The sequence below is a fragment of the Rattus norvegicus genome, chromosome 4 (genome assembly GCF_021556685.1).
Source record: "Rattus norvegicus strain SHRSP/BbbUtx chromosome 4, alternate assembly SHRSP_T2T, whole genome shotgun sequence".
Classification (NCBI taxonomy): Eukaryota; Metazoa; Chordata; class Mammalia; order Rodentia; family Muridae; genus Rattus; species Rattus norvegicus.
The window spans coordinates 153,717,735-153,739,259 of record NC_141537.1 but is presented as its reverse complement, the minus strand read 5'-3'; the positions used below and the strand labels follow the sequence as shown (position 1 = coordinate 153,739,259).

General features: G+C 43.2%; 1 protein-coding gene across 2 annotated transcripts in view; it reads left to right on the top strand.

Moving 5' to 3' along the window:
• The window catches only part of Ankrd26 (ankyrin repeat domain 26), a 69,847-nt gene extending 50,966 nt beyond the window's left edge, over positions 1-18,881 (top strand). For both annotated transcript variants that reach the window (XM_087657638.1, NM_001446476.1), the window contains 9 exon segments: positions 2,763-2,833; positions 3,167-3,260; positions 5,606-5,718; positions 8,621-8,750; positions 13,071-13,361; positions 13,942-14,156; positions 15,194-15,422; positions 16,037-16,082; positions 17,073-18,881. In XM_087657638.1, the coding sequence (XP_087513764.1) occupies positions 2,763-2,833; positions 3,167-3,260; positions 5,606-5,718; positions 8,621-8,750; positions 13,071-13,361; positions 13,942-14,156; positions 15,194-15,422; positions 16,037-16,082; positions 17,073-17,206 (1,323 nt within the window). In that variant the 3' untranslated portion in view covers positions 17,207-18,881.
• The last annotated feature ends 2,644 nt before the right edge of the window (positions 18,882-21,525 follow it).

The following is a 21,525-nucleotide window of genomic DNA, read 5'->3' as shown; positions in this document are numbered from 1 at the left end:
CCAAAATGAAAACAGGGTCTGGATTCAACCATCTGTGTTTGGTTTAGAATCTGCAGCTCCAAACTGGTCTAGAAGTAACTGCATGGAGCAGGCTGTCCTGTAGTTTGCAGCCATCCTCCTGCCTCCTCCTCCTCTTGCTGGGGTTGTAAGCCGGCCCCAGTAAGCCCGGCTTGCTAAGTGTAACACCAGTATTGAATTATCATGAACATAGTGCACAGCTCACCATTTACAGTGAAAAGTCCACATCCATGGCAGAGCGTTATAGATACGTAGTCATCGTCACAGAACCTTGTCATCGTAGTGAATAAGTCCTGTGCCTCTCAGTTGTCACCCCTCGTCCTCCCCAGACCTACAGTCCTTTTAATATCTATATATAATTTCTGTTTTGTGAACATTTTCTATCATACATTATTCACTCCTTTTGAACGGCTCTGTTCTTTCCACATGTTGTTGTCAGTCCTTGGTCCCCTCCCGTCGCCCTAACAGGACATTGCTCTTCTGCCTTCGCCAGTGCGTGGGTGTTGGGCCACTTACTTCTCGGCTGTTGTTAATGCTGCCCGTGCACTCTCGTTCACGGGGCACTCTACCGTTCCCGTGGTGCGTTTGCCTGCAGTGGGGTTCTGTTGCCTTCATTGCCTAAGCCCCCTGTGCTAGCTGCATGTCTTTGCTCGTGCCGAGAGTTCAGGCTTCTTGGGTTTTATTCATTTTTACCTCGTTCATCCAGAACTGTCTCACAATTAACGTTTTCATGAAGCATTCCTAACTATACCTCACTCTTAGCATCCTGATTTTTCCGTGAATGGTTTTGCTTCTCTGGTTGTTATTTGTATGAGAAGTAATCTCATTGGGATATAAATTTACTTCAGCGGTGAATGATGTCTGGCATCCACATACCTTGAATAAGTTGAAAAGGTTTTTGCTCAATTGGCGTTAGACTACAATTAGGTGCTTTGTACCTTGCTGGTAATTACTTCTTTTGAGACCTTAAGGGGATAAGACTTTTTTTTTTTTTTTAAATATGGTCTGATGTATCCTAGGATGGCTTCAAACTGTAATATAGCTGAGGATGGCTTTGAATTCCCATCCCCACCCCAGACCTGAGGACCAAACCTAGGGCCTTGCACTTGCTAGGCAAGCGATCTACCACTGAGCTAAATCCCCAACCCCTGCCTCTACCTCCCAAATATTAGTTATAGGCTTATTTATGTCTTGCGGAGGTTCAAACCCAGGGCTTCATGTGTATCAGGCAACTTCTTCACCAACTGAATTCTGTACCTGATCCTGTAGTAAGGCTCTTCTCCAAATACATTTTAAGGAATCGCATATGAAACAGAAGGCACATAATCTAATGGAGGAGAAATGTTCTGCCGAACATTTTTTTCTCACCGTTTGCCTTCTTTCGTTATGTGGCCAGAGTTGGGATCTATAAGGCCGTAGGAGGTGGTCGACTATGAAACTCCGTCTGCAGCTTTTCTGATACTCATACTGCAAACCCTTCATGTCCAATGAGAGGCCTGGCTAAAGCCACCCAGCACACTGTGGCGAGTATATTGCTTTAAGGACCTCAGTTTATCCACAGAGCCCCGTGTCTTCAGCCTCTGGTCATCATGCCATTTGCCGCTTACACCTAGAAACACAGTTTACTGCACTGTGTGACCTCGCCAGCTGAGTAGTGTGGAGGAAAACGAAGCTGCAAACTGAGCTCATAGACAGAGCTACCGGTGGCCAGAGAGATTTCCAAAAGCTGCAGAAGTCCTAGGAATATAGTTTGGGCTTCAGTCTCCCCATTTCCTGCCATAGTCAGCTATATAAGCCATTTGCATAGAGGACCTCGTCTGCGGTTGCCATAGCACCGCCCAGTCTCACTCACTGCCACACATGCTTCAGGTTCTTTATATCCCCCAGTTCATCGTCTCACATGTCCATTTCACAGATGGAGACACTAAGGTACAGAAAGTTTATTTGCTTAGACTCTATACATCCAGCAAGTGGGAGGAGGAGGAGTTTGGACCCAGGCATTCTGGCCTCCATGTAGATATACCTTCACTGAAACGGTCATAAGGCAGCCAGCCATCATTAAAGTGTTATGTCCATCATAACTGCAGAGCTATGACGACTTATAGACAATATAGATAGATATCACTTATGCATAAGAATTTTTAAAGTCACAGATAACAAGTTGGTATTGGAAATTCCTGCCAGGCAGTGGTGGCACATGCCTTTAATCCCAGTACTGAGGAGGGCATGGGCAGGGGCAGACATACATATCTCTAAGTTTGAGGCCAGACTAATCTACAGAGCAAGTTCTAAGAGAGCCAGGCCTCTGTCAAAAGAAAGGAAGGAAGGAAGGAAGGAAGGAAGGAAGGAAGGAAGGAAGGAAGGAAGGAAGGAAGAAAAGAAAGGAAAAGAAAAGAAAAAAGAAAAGAAATTTTTCTTGGTTTCACCAGAGTTGTTGGTTTGCATATCTGGTTAGATAGTTAGGCTTCCCTGCTCGGCTTGCCAAGCTACCCAGGCACTCGTAGACAGATTTATAAATGGGGCTGTCAGTCATAGCAGACGTCAGGAAACTTTTCTGTGAAGGGCTGGGTAACAGCTTGGTTTCTGAGAGCACAAGATCCCTGTTGCAACAACTCAGTTAAATCAGCCTCCACTCCAGAGACAAACGTGTGAACAGCACAGATCACGGTATCCCTGTTCCTGGAATCCTGTGTGCAGACTTAGAAAAGCGTCTCGGTAAAGGCTTGTTTTATTCTTTATTCCAGCTGCAAGAGGCGCAGGACCAACACAGAGAGGCTGTTCAGCGCGCTGAGAAGATGCAGGACCACCTACAAAAGTACAGTTTAAGCAGTGACTCCAGTGTTCATAAACAAATGAGCAGTGTATTGTGTCAGCTGTGGAAGCAGGGCCTCTGAAGCCAGGGCACTGTTTCACCTCTAGGTTTCTTGAAGTGCACACTTTTAAAACAGGATGTAGTTAGGGGTTAGCCTGTGTGTGAAGGTGTGGGCTCCATTCCTAACCCACAGAGCATAGCTAGAGAAATTATAGTCACCAAGTCATCTGCTTCTCAGACTTTTAAGAATTTATTAAGTGGCTGTTGACTTTCAGAAATTATGTGATATTTTTAAAATTGCTTTATAAATTTAATTCTTTTAAAATACAATTTTAGGCTTGAACTTGAAAATTCCAAGTTCAAAATTACAATAAAAACGCAATCAGAGGAAATTGAACAACTTCAGGAAAACCTGTCAAATGGGAATTTGGTAAGTGGTCCTCGTCCTGGATTCTTTCATGCTGAGAGGGAGGGTCTCTGCTCTGTGGGAACACAGTGGGCAGTCCTCTGCAGTGGTGCTGTGGGAGCACAGTGGGCAGTCCTCTGCAGTGGTGCTGTGGGAGCACAGTGGGCAGTCCTCTGCAGTGGTGCTGTGGGAGCACAGTGGGCAGTCCTCTGCAGTGGTGCTGTGGGAGCACAGTGGGCAGTCCTCTGCAGTGGTGCTGTGGGAACACAGTGGGCAGTCCTCTGCAGTGGTGCTGTGGGAGCACAGTGGGCAGTCCTCTGCAGTGGTGCTGTGGGAACACAGTGGGCAGTCCTCTGCAGTGGTGCTGTGGGAGCACAGTGGGCAGTCCTCTGCAGTGGTGCTGTGGGAGCACAGTGGGCAGTCCTCTGCAGTGGTGCTGTGGGAGCACAGTGGGCAGTCCTCTGCAGTGGTGCTGTGGGAACACAGTGGGCAGTCCTCTGCAGTGGTGCTGTGGGAGCACAGTGGGCAGTCCTCTGCAGTGGTGCTGTGGGAGCACAGTGGGCAGTCCTCTGCAGTGGTGCTGTGGGAACACAGTGGGCAGTCCTCTGCAGTGGTGCTGTGGGAACACAGTGGGCAGTCCTCTGCAGTGGTGCTGTGGGAGCACAGTGGGCAGTCCTCTGCAGTGGTGCTGTGGGAGCACAGTGGGCAGTCCTCTGCAGTGGTGCTGTGGGAGCACAGTGGGCAGTCCTCTGCAGTGGTGCTGTGGGAGCACAGTGGGCAGTCCTCTGCAGTGGTGCTGTGGGAGCATGGAGGGCAGATTACAAAGTCTTGGTGTTGTTTCTGTTCACACTGCTTGTTCCTCACAGTGTAAATCCATTCTGCAAAGAAGTTGGCTGAGTTCATAAATTAATGATTTCAGCCCTAACATTTCGATAAAAGCGTTTCAATAAAAGTGCTGTATACACACCACATCCTGTTTATATTCTGTGCACTGGTGGACCTGTGAGTTAGCTCTGTTTCTGGGTAAAGAGACGTAACATTGCTATGGATGTCAGACAACATTGCCCCACAAGAGCTTTACATTAAATCTTTAAATTCTAAGAAATATAAGTTATTTGATCTAGACTTCTCAACTTTTCTAGTAATCAAAGCCTGTCATTGAGATTTGGAGAATGAATTACTTAAGAGTTTTTATTCATCCAGAATAGATAACAGACCGAGATACAAGTGTTCTTCCCTAGGGAACTATGTTTTCTACTTTGAATTAAAAAGAAAAAGAGAAACCAGCTAACACTAGAAAAGGTCACGAGACACATTGGACACCAGTCACAGAGCTGTTCTCACTGCTGACCTAAGCCACCAGAGTTCACTGCGCTCTGTGTGGGCAACACAGTTCTCCTAACAAGACGCCCTGCTGTTGAGTCTGTGAGACTGGCGGAAGATGGCCAGCTGTACGAGTCTTAGAGGAATGTATTAAGAATACAAATCTAAATTTATGATTTGTGTCTCATTTTGGCTTGGTCTTTTGAGACAGGGTTTCACTACATAGCTCTAGTTGTCCTAGAACTCAAAATGTACACCAGGCTGGCCTCGGACTCACAGAGATCTGTCTACCTCTGCCTTGCGAGTGCTGAAATTGAAGCACCGTGCCCTGCTCTCCTTCCTTTATTGATCTCCTTTGATGGAAGGAGAGACATGCACATGCCTTGTCCTGGATGTGGAGGGAAACAGAAGACAACACAGGTTGTCGCCTTCCGTCGTGGGTTCCAGGGATCAAACTTAATTGGTCAGGATTGGCAGCAAGCAAGTGCTTCAGACTTGTACGCTTATTCCAAAGTGATGGCAGATTTCCTGTAGCATTCTAAGAAAATGATAAGAATTCGGAATTGAAGGCAGAGAATGGCTAAAAGTTAGGGCCACTTAGGCTGCATAGTCATTTCCAAACAAGGCTCAGGTAACAATTGATCCCTCTGAAAAACTTACAGCAAAGTAAAGCCAAACCAAACCAAACGAACAAAGCCCAAATGCTGGCATGATGGGTCGGGCAGATAAAAGCTCTTGCCACCAAACCAACCTAAACTTGATCCCAGGAACCTGTGTGCCGAAAGGAGAGCACGGACTCCTGAAAGCATTCCTCTGACACATGTACACACGCATTCACCTGTACACACGCACATGCATGCACGCACGTGCACACACACAAACACTCGGATTCACACATGCACATACAGAGACACACAGACTCACATACACATTTATACAACTCACAGGCATCCACACACTTAACACCCTCAATAGTCATACAAGAAAAACCATTCTTTTAACAAAGTAAAAATAAAAATTATTTTCTTTAAAAATTTTTTTCAAAGTCTGAAGAGGATCAGGAAAAACTGAAGAAGCTTACGGAGTTGAAAGAGTCCCTGGAATATACTTTGGATCAAGAACAGAAGAGAAGCGATGCATTGGAAAAGGAACTGACAGAGTAAGGTTTTAATGTTTCCGTCTTCTCAGCCTTTCTTACCTGATTTAACTGTAATTGTACTAAAGCCTCCATACCCATTCATTTCTCTCTGCATTTTCATAATTAAATTACTTTAAATTCACTTCGGAGACTGACGAGACTGAAGTTTTTCCTCACTGAGGCACTGCATTTATCTAAGGTTTTCCAAGACCGTGGCACGGCCTTTGGTGTAGTGTCAGCCGAAATGTTCATCAGCTTTGACGTTCCACTTCCCCGCTCACTCTCCTTCTCTCTCCTTCCTTTGCAGAGTCCTTCTCACCCTCTAGGCATTCTGATATCTTAAAAAATGATTTGTGGTTTTCTTTAACTATATCATAAATTACCTTTATATAACTTATATTTTCTTTATTTCTCTTTTTAGTTACAAAGTTTTATCATGGAGATATACTTGTTCCATGGGCATCTCCTATATGTATATGAGGGTACTTGATATTGAACTTCTGTTTCAAAATTTTTCAATACATGCACATACGTAATATATAGTCATGTCATCCCTTGGTACTGGTCCAGAATGTAGACAGAGGCCTGTCTCTGAGGGTCCCTCACTCCAGTTGACCAAGGGGTAAAAGGACAGGGAACAGAGGGTAGGAAATTGTTGAGTATACTCGATCATACTGGGAAGAAGTTGCGGTGCCCTGCAATCCGGGTACTGACAAGAACATCAGGACTATTTTGATAAGGATTGGGGGATGGGAGAGAAATACTCACATGGTCAGACTGGGATCCAGTTAGTCATTTTCTTAGGTGCTTGGAGACTCTTACCAGTAAAGTGGACGCTGTCTAGGAAGAGCTTCAACTGTTGTCACTGTGTTTATAGATAGCACCTACTATTCCTAGAATCAGACAGTCTGAAAGGGAAGATGGATTCAGTTCCCTCAGACTCAGAGTTCCAGCACCGCATCAGAGGCCTGGAACATGATACTGTAAAAGTCGGCATTGGACAATCTTCTCATTATTTTGTCCCTGAACATCTAAGAAATATCCTATTGCTCATGGCATTGTACCTTTAGTCTTAAAGGAGGATTGCCAGCTATCTGTGGATAAACTCTCCTTAGTGACTAACATGGCTGCAGACTTGAACCCACAGTTCAAGTGACCCACAGTTGAGGATGACAGACGGGATTGAGGATGACGGCCAAACTTTTATCTGCTTGAGTTTCCTATTGGTTATCCAGGGGCCTAAACGAGCAGGCGGGGCTTTCAGTCAAATTAAACTCTGAGTCTCTGCTACAGTGTCTTTAGGAGATTGTATCTAGGACACCCAACAGAAACAATAATCTATGGATTCTCGGGTCCCTGAAATAAAATACTATTTGCATTTAACCTCCTCCCAGCTTCCATTATACCATCTCTCCTCTCTAAATTACCTAAAATACCAAAAATAGTATGAATGTTAATTTATTTGTTGTCCTCTCTTGGTTAGGGAATAATGACAAGGAAAGGGATTTGCATGTGTTCAATGTAAACGCAGTTTTTCCTTATTCACTATTCTTAATGTAAAGTCAGTTGGATTTGAAGATATGGAGCCCAAGTGCACAGAGCTGACTGGTTTTCTCGGGCTTACAGATGTGTATGACTTGAATACAGTGAACTGAGCATTTGTGTTTTAGTCACAGCTCCCTCCATTGAAAATAGCTTCTTCTCTCACACAGTATATCCTGATTACAGTTTTCCTCCCTCTCCTCCTCCCAGTTCCTTCCCCCTCCCTCCCATCCTGTCTCTCCCTTTTTCTCTCATTGGAAAAGAGCAGGCTTCTAAGAGATAACAATAAAACATAGCAAAATAAAATGTAGCAGGATAAAACAGAGGCTGCCCCATTGTTGGACAAGAACCCAACAGGGGGCACAGGAGTTAAGAGACCCAGCATTCGCACACTCAGGAGTCCCATAAAAACCCGAAACCAAAGCTGTGATATTCACGCAGGGACCCTGGTGCAAACCTGCCCCTCGGTCTCTGTGTCTCTCAAAGTGCAATGTTTCCCAGCGTTTGTGGCATTTCTGTTAGTTCCTGAGATTTTGTGTTTCCTATCTGATTCTAATCAGTGCTTTTTACTATTATCGTTGTTATTGTATTTTAATTTAGCTATCTGTGTGCACCACCTGGTGATATGTGCAGCAGCCCTGGGCTGTGTGCAGTTTTACATCACTGGGCCTTTGTAGATATCCCTATCAGAGACTTTTAGATTGCTTCTTTTCTCTATAAATCTTCCTACACTGTTTTCCTTTCATTTCTTAGGAAGTTCTGTTTCATTTTCCCCTCCATTCAAACTATGAAGACTTGGTGTCCTTTCCCCTTTTTCTGCTGTGGATGATCTCCTTGATACTTTCTGGGTTCGGGTGCTAAGCACTCACTCTCTACTACATCCTCATGCTCAGTTGTGTTTTGCCTTGCAGACGAGGGCCAGCAGGCGACAGCATTCAAATGTTTTCTCCTGAGTTAGCCATATCTGGGTTACAGCTAACATGCAAGAGTGTTTTATAGTAATATACTAAAATGTGTATAAATAATTATGGGTATTCTGTATGTGATTACGGTATTACCTCTATCTCCTGTACATAGCATAAACTTTCCTTCATATTAGCCATAAGATTTTAATCTCATTAGAATGCCTTCACATCTTAAGTATACAAATGAAAGAGGGTCGTAACTTACAGATTTATCTTTTTGTTGTTGTTGTATTTTCGAAACAGTTTTTTCTGTGTAGCCCTGGCTCGCAAAGAGATCCGCCTATCTCTGACTCCCAAGTGATTAAAGGCATGTGCCCCCAAATTTATCTCTTTTATATGACAGAACTTAGTATCTATTTAAATAATTGTTGAATATACTCTTTAAATTCTTCGCTTACTCTGTGCATTTTTTATAGATTTAAGGAAGTCTTAAAAATGACCAAAAAAGAATTAAGTGAATATGAAAACAGAGAACTTCATCTTCATCAAGATATGAAAAGCAGTCAACTTGAAATGGATGTCCCAGTTAATGCACTAGTAAAAAAGGTAATTCTAAATCAGTTTTGGAGATGAAAAATAAGGTTATTTTAAGAATTATATTTTAAGTAATATGAATCTCTGGCTACATTGAAGTTCTTACATTGCTTCATGGACTTGATGTCAATGAAGATTATATTATTTTCTATTAGGAAGTCATACTGCTGATTCTCACATCCTGAACCAGGCTGCAGTCTCTCACTCTGTGATCCTAAATCATTGAGTAGCATGTCTTGTATTTATTCATTGGTAGCAGGTTTATTGGAACGTAGTTAGCACATCCCATATTATATTCATAGAATTTTGTGATCCCTTCCATTTCAGAATTTCTACTACCCTAAAATAACGCCTTTTACCTCTCATGTGTCTCCTCTGCACAGCCTTAAGGATCCACCAGGTCGGCTTTGTCCCTGTGTCTGCCTGTCCATGTCGGTCACACAGTGTGTGTTCTGGCTTCTTAGACTTATCGCTGTGTTCAGGGTCTATCTCCATCCTGGCGAGCGTCCTCGCAGTGTCGTCTTGATGCTGAATGTGCCCTCTTGTGTGATGGGACATACATTATATTTAGCTTACATTAATTAATTGCCTCACATTGGTTGACTATTAATAACACTGCTGTGGAGAAGCATGACTGGCATTCATTTTCCTTTTTCCTTGAGTACTTTAGGAACCGCAGAGTTGCGTGGAAACTGCCAGACTTGAGCAGCTGCCACAGGGTGGTCGCACTTTGTAACCAGCACCATTGCGTTGACAGCGTCTCCATAGCCCCAGGAACACTTGTTGTTTTCCATCATAATTCTTGGAAAAAAGACAAGTTTCCAATGTGATGGCATGAAGCGGTGCTTCATTAAGGCTTTCCTTTGCGGTTTCCTAGGAGTGAAGGACTGTCATGGAGCATGTGTTCTCATGTGACTGTTGGCCATGTGTGTGTCCTCTCTGGAGAAACGTCTGTCTGAGAGCTTCCCTCACAGGTTATCTTCTTGAGGTTGTTGTAAGAATCCATTATATGTCTTAGATATATACAGATATAACAAATACAGGATGTTCGAGTACTTGCTGTTATCTTGGTAGCTTGCATTTCTGATTCCTTGATGGTGTCAAATGAATGTTGATAAAGTCCATTTAATCTATTTCTTTCTTCTAATATGACTAAAAAGCTTACCAAATCCAGTAACAAGGACCTATACCTGCAATTTTTGCTAAGAACCTTATAGTTTTATTATGTTTAGCTGTTATGCTCTGGGTTACTGTTTTCCATAGCGGTCTCCACTCATCCAAGCAATGTCTTTGTTGCAAAGATGTTGTTCACCTCACTGAAAGATGTTTCCACTCACTGAAATCAGCTCCCCATGACTTTTAGTTGACTTTTAGTCCCCCCTTTCCATGCAGTGGTCAACACGTCTTCCCTAGGCCAGTACCAAATCAAGCTGGGCTCTCAAGAGAGAACTTCCCAGCCTTGTTGCACATTGCTAGATACCATGGCTAATGCAAGTGGCTGCATAGCGGAAGGCCTTTAATTTCACGCCTGTGGAAACATTGGCTTTCACCTGGAAGCCTGCGACCATTTTCTGCCCATTACACAACGTGAAGGTAGACTTGTAAAGACAGGGTCCATTCATTTCCTTAATTGAAACTTTTTGTTTCTTGCCAAGTGCTTTTCTCTTCACTTCTCTTTGTGTCTGATCTTGGGTCCAGGATCCGCTGGCTCAGCATACTTGCATTTACTGCACTGTGTTTCATTCATGCATTGCAGTTTCTAAAATCATCTGTAGATCTTCGCCAACTAGAAAGAAGATTAAGTATGGGCTTCCAGCTTTTTTTTTTTTATTGGAAATTGAGCTGATTCCAGACTTCAGATTTGAATTGTCTTTCCTTCTTTCCTTCTTTCCTTCCTTCCTTCCTCCCTTCCTTCCTTCCATTTTTCCTTTAGGATTTTGCCATGTAGCCCAGGCTAGCCTTAAACTCATGGTCCTCCTTCCTCGGTCTCCTGACCCTGGGACTGCAGGTGTGTTCCACCAGTCCCAGCTCATCCCACCCCCCACCCCCAGGCTAGTATCTGATTCTTAGTCAAAGCACCAGAATGCATCATTTTCTTGGCACAGAAAACAAACTAAAGCTTCATAGCTCAGTATGAATGCAGGAACCTGGCACAGTGGTACACCTCTGGGCCCAGAAGCTGAGGCAGAATTGCAGTTGAAAGCTAGCCTGGACTACCTACCAAAACATAGTCTCTAAAAAATAAAGCCACTAGGATTCGTGAATTCCGTTTAAAAATGGTTTTCAGGAGAATAGCAGTTAAAAACCAAGTGGTATTTAGACAGTTCGCCAAAGACAGTTTTCAGAGTGGCATGTCTAGCCATTCTACTATAGATTATTCCTCCATATTCCAAGTTTCCATATTCCCTAAATTGACAGGAAATTCCAAGGAAGTGCTATATTGTTATGAGAATTCACTCTAAGGAACGAAACAACCAAGATGCAGACTGTCTCAACAGATGCTTCTCCCTGCTGGCTGACTGCCTCTGCTTTCTCAGTAGCCTTGTCATGGCTGAATCAGCCTCTACATTGTTGGGTCCCAGTTGACGAGAGAAGAATCCTACCAGAGTTATTTCTCCTCCATTTAGGATTTGTTTGTTTGTTTGTTTGTTTACTTTTCACCAGGGTCCCAAGGCCACTTTTCAGTTTCACTGTCATGGTCTTTGTCTGCAATTGCAAACTGTTTCTCCTGAGAGCTTTGAGCTCCTGTGTATTCTGTTAGGAGTCCTGTCCTTAAAAGAACCATTTCCACGGACCTTTGAGATGGGCTCCTTCGAGACAGTGCCCTTAGAACACTTAAGGAATTTGAGGCTCTGCCCTGTAGCATTCCAGAGTCTTGACAAATGGTTTTATAAACATGGCCTTAGCTTCAGTTTTAGACCATGCTTTCCACACAGTCTGGATTTCTTACCTCAGAAATTTCTTTTAGCATCAGTTGGCAGTTTGGCGTGTGGAAAGGCTACAGTTGAGAGAAAGACATTTGAACCCAGTGGATCCCAGTTCCCCATGTTCCATCCCCCCATGTGGATATTTGTATCTCTTGTCAGTTCTGTCACTTGCTATAAAGCAGCAGTTTTCCAGGTAACAGAAAAGCCATTTCCTCCCCATAGTCCTTTGGGTTTCTCTTTCTAGGTCCTTTTTGCTTCTTTCTACCTTATCTAGAGGTACCCTACACCTTTAAGGGTTTGAAAAGAGATATTTAGTGTCACTATCTATTCCACTTAGTGATATATAATATGACCCTGCGAGATTTAGTGTCTCAAAGCTACATTTATTTGGTTCACAGTCTGGTCTAGATAAGGCTTATCGAGTCAGTTCATTTCTTCACCACGTGGTATCATCTGGATGACTTGAAATTGGGGACCAGTACTAAGGGTACCTCACTCTCATGGCTTCCAGTTGAAGCTAACCGTTGGAGCGTTAGGAGGGATGGTTGGCTGGACCACCAACACAGGGGTTCCCTAAATAATTGTTGTAACGTAAGTGAATTAAGTCTATTGAAATCCTAGTTGTCGTTTAGTATGCATTGCATTTTTGTTACAAGGAAGGGGAGCCATGTCAATCAATTTATATTGCAAGAAGTCACCGCCCTCTCCAGAATCACTGGAGTTGTTGGAGCCTGAATAACAGTGTCTCCCTGAAACTCCTCCGGAAATTGTGGAGCATGACGATGGGGGACACAGTTCCGGATTTTTTGTTTGTTTGTTTGGATTTTTTATTGTTTTATTTGTTTGTTTTGAGACAGGGTTTCCTTGAGCTCACAGATCTGCCTGCCTCAGCCTGCCTCTGCCTCTCTGTCTCTGTCTCCCCACAGATTGCTGGATTAAAGGAGTGTGCCACCATGCAGATTTTCCAAGATGACTCAGAGTCATTTTGAGAAGGAAAGACAGGAGACATTCACATAAAACGAATCTAACATGAGTGCCCTGGTGTGTAAAAAAAATAATGATCACAAAGAGTTCGCTTAGTGACAGCTGCTACTTTTATAACCTCATTATAAGCCGGGCATGGTGGCAAATGCCTTGAGTCTCAGCGCTCAGGAGGCAGAGGCAGGCAGAGCTCTGAGTTCGAGGCCAGCCTGGTCTACAGAGCGAGTTCCAGGAAATTCAGGGCTACAAAGAGAAACCGTGCCTCAAAAAAACAAAAAAAGAAGAAGAAACCTGATTATAAGAGTTATTCCAGGCCACATGTAGTTGTAGTCACAGCTGATCTTGGGTAGCGCGTGTGATTGGTTTATGCTGTGCTGTTCTCGGCCGCCTTCTTCATCACCAAACCAGCATCTTATTCCTGCAGATTGATGATCTTACAGAAAAACTGGAGACTGCATCTTCAAAATGTCTACATCTGGGTAAAAGAAATCAGCTGCTTCAGCAAGAATTACTGCTGATGAAAACTCTACAGAAGAAGTGTGGGAAACTCGAGAAGAGTAAAAGGAAACTGGAGCAGGAGGTGGCGAGCCTCAGGAGCCACATAGAGGAGAACATGGTGGAGCACAGCCGAGTGCAGCAGTACGCGAGGGAGGTCGAGGATCGAGCGAGGCAGGACTTGGTGGAAAAGTTAAAACAGGTCAACCTCTTCTTGCAGGTCAGCTCGTGTTCGTGGTGCGCTGTGGTTCTCATGCTGCAAGCGATGCCTCGGGTGTGCACGCAGCGTGTGTCTGCTCGAGTTTTAGAAGAGGACACGTGCTTGCCCCTAGAGTTTCGGGGAGAAGAGGGCACTGATTATTGCTGTCCAGTGTTCTTTGCTGTTATAACTCAGTGGGCCTTTCATGAGAGACTCATTTGACTTTTAAAGCTCGTTTGCAAAACATAGATTGCTGGAAGGGGAACCAGTTGACATAGGAAGTACAACAAACCCTTGAGTTACTGTCAAGTCATCTAGTTCAAGCTGGAAATCTCGAGCTGACTGAGTTCTTTAAATTATCAGACCACTGTGTACATGTGTCACACCGCAGTGGTAACGTGTTCAGTTAGCACGCACCAGGCCCTAGGTTTGAGTCCCAAGACTAAAGAAACAAAAGAAGATGGAAAAGATTCGGTTTTTTATAATTCCCATCTAACTCCCAGCATCAGCATCTGTGTTCACATGTTTCATTCAAAACAAACGAGCAGTACTGATTCGGGTTATAACCGCTTCTAACGTGTGCGCTTCCGGTCTGCCGTAGGCTCAAGCAGCGTCTCAGGAAAACTTGGAGCAGTTAAGAGAGAACAGTAACGCTTCACTTAGAAGTCAGATGGAGCTCAGGATTCAAGACCTGGAATCCCAGCTCTACAAAATGAAAGCCCAGGAAGACTTCGACAAAATAGAACTAGAAAAGTACAAGCAACTCTACCAGGAAGAGTTCAGAGTTAGAAAAGCGTTGTCCAGTAAACTAAACAGGTAAGTCCTAACATTGACTCTCTGAAGATAACCTCATGGCTTTATCTCAAAATACAGCATCACCAGTGAGACGAGGCTGTGAAAGCCACCTAGACAGCCCGAGTCTGGAAAGACTGTTGTAAGCGACCCTCAAAACGTTACTTTGGGATAGCTTTTATATTCTTTCTTATCCTTCTCTCTTAGTTTATATGGTCATTTTAGATATGTTTGAAGCTTTATAGCTAAGAAAGTTATATTATTATAAAGTTGCTTATCCATGTTCCCTTAAATACAGCTACTAAGAGGCTTGATTGTGCTTTGTTTTATGTTTTGTTTTGGGAAGATGATAACTTAGTCCCAAGGATCAGGTACTGTAATATTCTCCTCTGAGCAATTTCAGCATTTGGTATTTTAATTTTCTTTGATTGTCACTGTATTATTTCTAGTAGAGGTTCCTATAACCTATAATCGACAGGTTTTTCTAATCTGTCTTTCCGTGCACGTGTGATAGAGGGGAACACTAATGTGAGATAGAAGCGTCAGCCCAGCGCCGCCTCCTCGGCTGTGGCTCTCGGTTATCCCTAGTGTCAGATGCTCAGTCTATCCTGGGTAATGGGAAGGAATCTATCCTGGGTAACGGGAAGGAATCTATCCTGGGTAACGGGAAGGAATGCTTACACGTCTCCATTTCCGTGTCTTCAGGGAGTGAGCGTGTTAATCACACACAGTGACTCGTCTGCTGTAGTGTCACTCAGTCTCCCAGTTAACCCTTATGCAAGTGTCTCTGATGAGGTCCTCAGGAAGCAGCACCCTTCCAGAAGACAGCATGGTTACTGGAGGAGCTGCTCATCTCGATTCCCTCTAGAAATACCTGCACTTTGTAGAATAATTTTAAACCTGTAGTCCTCGGTGGTTACATCCTGACAGGTTCTCTAGGCTAAGTCACTGCTGAGGTGCAAATTCCTTTTATTTGCATGGCAGCTTCTTAGCCAGCCGGGACTCGGGGTTCCTTTGGGACCCTGGAGACACTAAGTCTTTACCTTCTGTGGTCTTCACAGGACTACTGAGAGGCTGGAGGAGACCAGCACCAAGCTGCTCCTGGAGGAGCAGCAGAACAGGTCTCTGCTGAGCTCTCTCAGTACGAGGCCTGTTGTAGAGTGTCCCTGTGTTGGAAAGCTTCATAATAGTTTGGTATTAAACAGAACTCTTATTCCAAGAGAAAGCCTAGCGGTTCCTACCTCAGGCCTACAGCCATCAAATAAAAGAGTGGAGATCTTCCTGACCAAGGTTAGTATATTTCTCTTTTCCTTCGGCTTTCAAGTTTCTGATAAAATTCTCACTTTTAATTAATCCATGGCACTGGTTCATTTTAATTTAATTTAATTTAATACATGACACTGGTTCATTTTGTTGGCCAATGCACACCATCACAGTGACTTATGCCAAAGGAGGAAAATTATTAAAGTTTCTGGAGTTCTCACTTCAGTAGGTACTCACTGTTGCTTGGTCTGGCAACGGTACCTTTCTTCAGAAGCTGTGCTTAGGTTGCAGTGTGTAAGGTAACTGTGGCTGCGACTGAAGGTGTAGCCTGAAACGTCACGGCAGTCTCCAAAGGCAGTTTTCCTGCAGCATCTCAAGGGTTCCAGTCTAGCGACAAGAGATGGCTGGCATCCAGACACCTACATGGAGATGTGTGTCATTTAGAGGAATCTAGCACTAATACTGTTATTAAGAAAGTAAATGTATTGGGTTTGGGGCTTTAGCTCCGTGGTAGAAAGGCCCTGTGTTCTGCCCTCAGGTCCAGAAAAAAAAAAGATAAATATGTAGCATTGCATAAGGCTAATTTCTGAGTTAAAAACTTTCCATTTTCTTAACCATTATAAATATTCATCTCGTTTCAGATGCATCAAGAGTTGGAAAAAAGTATAAATAGAGAACTTAAAGAAGGTATGTGTCAAAATGTATGAGTTAAGATTAGGTTGACTAATTTTTAAAATAAATTATATTAAATGACATTTTCCTTGTTCAGTGAGTAGATTTTACAGTAAGTGTTGCTTTACACAAAATTAAAGACATGTTTCCTTTGGGGATTAATTCATCAAGTGTTTATTTCATTTGAGAACTTCATAGAAGTACACTGCATTAGCATCATTCCCACGTCTACCCTGCCTCCGCCTCCACCCATGATCTCCCTCCCCTCTCCTCAAATTCCTGGCCTCCTCTCATATATGCATCCTGTAGGCCCAGTTAGTGTTGCCCTTAATTGCCTGTGCTCAGGACTAACCACTTAGGAACAGGGTCTCATCCTTGAAAAAGACTGGTTCTCCCTCTCCCGGCAGCCACTGCCTGCCTGTAGCTCTTCATCTCAGGGCCACTCTGTCGGTTGTGCTGAGCAAATTGGATCCTACGCAGGAAGTCATTTCTGCATGTGTGTCTCGCAGGGTGCTGCCTTCTCCCTGCAGCGTCAGGTTTCTCACTGACGTCTGGCCCACTTGGAGCTGATGTGCAGGGTGAGGCAGCAGAATCTAGTTTCCTTCCACCTGTGGGCCTCAGCCTTCCCCGCCCCACTTGTCAGAGACGTATGCTTTCCTCCAGCGCGTGGTTTTAGAATCTCGTCAAATACCAGGCAGCCATGAATACGTGGCTATCGTGGTTCCAGTGGCGTTCTGCTACAGTGGTCTGCGTGCCCGTTTGTGTGCCAGGGCCATGCTGTTTTCAGGACCATGGCTCTGTGATGTAACCTCTACGTGATTGTCTCCTCTTGTTCCTGTGCTTGTTACTGTAGCTTTGCACACGACGGTGATAATTAACTACGCACCCGCAAACAAGTTAAATCTAGTCATGATTGAGCACTTCGGTTCCATGTGCGTCTCACCAGTTCCGTTTCCGCTCTGCTTCCGCCTTGTGCTCCATTAACGGTGAACTCTTTCTTTCCAGCCACTGCTGAACTTGAATCTGAGTTCTGCAGAGTTTCTCCCCTCGGGTCTGCTACCAAACCCGGCCAAGATCTACTCTCAGAAGCATCGCAAGAATATATAGACATTTTAAAGAAAAAATACATGATCTGCTGAATGTAAAAAGAGAAAAAGGAAGAAAAGGCATGAGGTGGAAGTGGACCGTTTGGGAGGAGGACCACAGAAGATAAAGGGCATGCGCCATGTGTGTCCGAAATGTCTCAACGCCCTGGCTGTGGTGGCACGTGTCTTCCACTCCAGCACTTGGGAAGCAGAGGCAGGTAGATCTCTGAATTCAAGGACAGTCAGGGCTACATGTCTTACACAGAAAAATAAAGTCATAATGAACCAACTATCTTATACAAATAATACAAGTTAATATATGTGATCTAAAATATAACATTGTGGGCTGGAGAGATGGCTCAGTGGTCAAGAGCTCCTATGGCTCGTCCATAAGTCCTGAGTTCAATTCTCAGCAACCACACAGTGGCTCACAACCATCCGTAATGGGATCTGGGTTACGTGCAGATAGAGCACTCATATACAAAAAAATAAATAAATCTTTAAAAAAGAAAACAAAGATATGAACATTTATTAAAGTAAAACATTATATTTATTAAACTGTTTATATATTTTAATTGTAATAACTGTATGACTTGAAAACACAAGTGAAAAATGTTTTTGTCATTCATACTAGAAATTAATATAATTAATATATTTACCTGGTTTTTGGTAGTCTTACGCAGATTTTGCAAGTATTATTAAACCAGTATTACAAACTTTTACATACGAAAACACCGTAAAGCAAGTGTTTAAACAACCAGGATACTCGGTGGGAAATATCTTTGTGGTTATATTTTTATCACTGTGTGTAGGCCAAAAGATTTAGCCAGTCATTGGTTCTGTATGCTGCTGCCTTAGCCACTGTTAATGTTTTAAATGTTTCACAGCCATGGTATCACCGTGAAACTTAACTTTAAGCACTGATAGTTCTTGATCCTGTGGAAAAGGCTTTCCACTCGTCTGTTTATTCATTTGCTTGTTCATCCTTGATAATTTTTTAAGTCATAAAATTAGAAGTTCAAATAATTCTCCTCTCTTCTGAACCCGTTGAGAGAGCCTTGCTGCCATCCATCGTCATCCTTGACTATTTTAGTGTTTATTTTAACGGACAACCCTCTAAGTAACTGTAGTGGCCTTTGTGATAAGAAGGCTAACACTCCTAGATCCTAAAGTTTAATCCTCGGATTCCTTTCCAGTGTGGCTTCTTATCTACAGCGTCCTTTAATAAAGACTGGGCCCATTCAGACTGATGGGTCCCAGTTACTGACAGTTCATAGACTCCTTCAATCTGAAACATTGTTCAGTCTTTGCTTGACTTTCATGACCTTAAAACTTCAAGGAACAATTTGTGTACTATGTCCTTGAATTGAATTTTCTGTTTCGTTATGATTAAATCATGCATTCTTGGCAAAAGTATTACAGAGGTAATTTTTCTCATTTAATCCTATTATGTGATCTATAATACTGATTTTTCTCTGTTATTATGATGTTGATATTGATCACTAAAGCAGTTACTTACTGTTTTTCCTCTATATATTTACTTTTGTTTTGTAATAATTGTTTTGTCGAGAGATAATTTGTGACTGTAAATATCTGTTTCTTATCAAACCTACAAAATATTCATTTGCTAGTATTCATGTATAATAATGATTCATTTTGTTTAATGAGATATAAGTTGTTGATAACAAATTATTTTTATATTTTAATAAATTAAATTTTGAGAATTTCATATGTGAATCTTATATTTTCACCATTCCCACCCTTTTCTCTCTCCCCCTCAGTTCATCCTATGTCCCTCCCAACTCCCTCAAATTCATGGCCTCTTTGTTTTATAGATGGATAGATAGATAGATAGATAGATAGATAGACAGATCGATCAGACAGATAGATAAATTTAGAGATATATAAATACACCACACACATTTTATTGAAGTATGTTTAGAATTATTCCTATGCATATGTGTTCAGGAGCTTATTAATGACCTATTTTGATAACTGGACCACTATAGAGAATTTTTATGAATAGTAAAAAGAAATCTTGGTTATCACCATTCCTTCCCTAAATATAAACATGTTTTTGTCTTTCTTTCTCTTCTCTTCCTCCTTCAAAATAAATAGATATAAAAGAGCATGGTCCATTGTGAGTTGCAGACATGACACATATTCCTAAACACATTTCTCCTAAAAACAAGGGTCTGTCTGTCATTCTGTACCTGTAGTGGAATGACCTGAATCGGGAAGGTCAGTATCTAATCTGCAAACCCTTTTCCAACTTTAACAGTTATCTCGATGTGTCCTTTTTATAGAGGGAAAATTCAGAACGAGACTGTGTTCACCTTCTCTCTGCGCTGGGATATTTGTCTGGCTAGAGCTTGCAGAGGTCCTGTAGCATTGCTGGCCCTTTGCCCTGCTGTGTGGGGAAAACACTTCCTCAGTGTTGTCCACCGCCTCTGGCTCTCACAGTCTTTCTGCCCCTCCTCCATGAAGATCACCACCCCGCCTAGGCTTAGCACTGCACAATCCAGGACCTGATTGAGGATTTCTGTGTTAATGGCTGTCTACTGCGAAGAGAAGCTTCTCTGGTGATGGTTGGGTTCTCCCTAGGCCCTGTGGCATACCTCAGTGCAGGTTCTTGGCCCCTTTCACAGTTCCAGGTATGGTTTTGTCTTACGCAGCAGGCCACAGATCTAAGCAGAAAGTGATTTGGGACTCAGATAACATCTGTGACAGTATTGCACAGTGGGCATGTCTTGCCAGGCCAATTGTGGTTAGTTTTTCTCCTCTGGTAGACCATAGCAGCTTCTGGCACATTGAAAGATGGTCATCAGGCATGGAGTTTACAGGTGAGTATCGACTTGATCTCCTCAATTCCAGTATGTCAAATAAATGGTGTCTTCAGCAACAGGATCTACCGGTCAGCTCTGGAGGACAGATGAGCGCTGGCAGTAGCTTGTAGTTGTTGAGGGTCTATATGACCCATTCATTGGCCAACAGCTCAAAAGGAGGCCTTGGACGTATTATTTTCTAGCCTGTTTTTAGGTAGCTCCTCCAGTAGTGGGTGGGCTTCCATGTGGCTCTTTCCGAAGGCCTCAGTGTTAGTTATCCCTGCACATAGTCCAGCCTCTACCCTGCTCTCCTGTTCCCACCCGAATTTAACACTTCCTATCCCGCTGTTCCCCTTTGTACCTCTTATTCCTTGAAGACCGCTTCCCATAAATGGCCCCTTACTAAACTCTTAAGCTGTGGGTATTCCTAATAGGACACACATATCAGATTAATGCTAACATCCACAAATGAGAAAGAACACAACTTTTGTCTCTCTGTGTCTGGTTTGCCTCCCTCAAAATATCATTCCTAACTTCGTCCTTTAACCTGCAGATTTCATAATTCCATTTTTAACAAACAAATACCATTCTGTTGTATGAACATACCACATTTTCTTTATCTATTGATGGACGTCTGGGTTGTTACTGTCTCCTGGCTATTGTTGTAGCAATGAAAAAAGATGGGTGATTATCTCTGCAGTAAGATACAGAGGCCTTTGGGTATGTGTCCAAGTGGTGTCTGCATCATGTGGATTTATTTCCAGCTTTTTGAGGGAAAAAACCCTCCTGGCTGTTAGCAGTTTGCACCCCCAGCAACAGTGAGAGTAAGTCCCCTTTCCCTCTATGAATACCAGTATTTAACATCTTTGTTCTTCTGTCTTAGCCACTCTAACTGTACGATGAAATTCCAAGAATTCTAAATTTGCAATTCCCTGGTGGCTAAGGATTTGAACTTTTTTTTTTTTTGGTTCTTTTTTTTGGAGCTGGGGACCGAACCCAGGGCCTTGCACTTCCTAGGCAAGCGCTCTACCACTGAGCTAAAATCCCCAGCCCCAGGATTTGAACATTTTAAAAATATTTCTCAGTAAGCAGTGTCCCTTCATGGCTTCTGCTTCAGCTCCTGCTTCCAGGTTCTGCCTTGAGCTCCTTCCCTGACTTCCCCGACTTCCCTTCAGGAAGGACTAGAAACTGTTAGATGGAGTGAAGCCTTCCTCCCGTGACTTGGCTCCGGTGTCCTATCACAGCCGTAGAAACGTTAAGAGGAAGCGCTGAGGTTATAATTGTGTACTCTATAGTCACGTGCCTGGCTTTTTACATGGCTGCTTATAGACCAGACTTAGCTACACGTGTTTATGTGGCAATCACTTCATAACTGGGCCATCTCCCTGGCCTAGTTCTCTTGTACTTAATAGAATAGTACCTAGGAGGCATTGATCAGCTTCAACTGTATCAGAAAGGGCATGTTTGAAAACAGTAACAGCATGCAGATGACTTGGGGAACCCAATTTGGTCAGGGAGCCTCCTCTGGAAGCAGACCGTGCTAAGTGG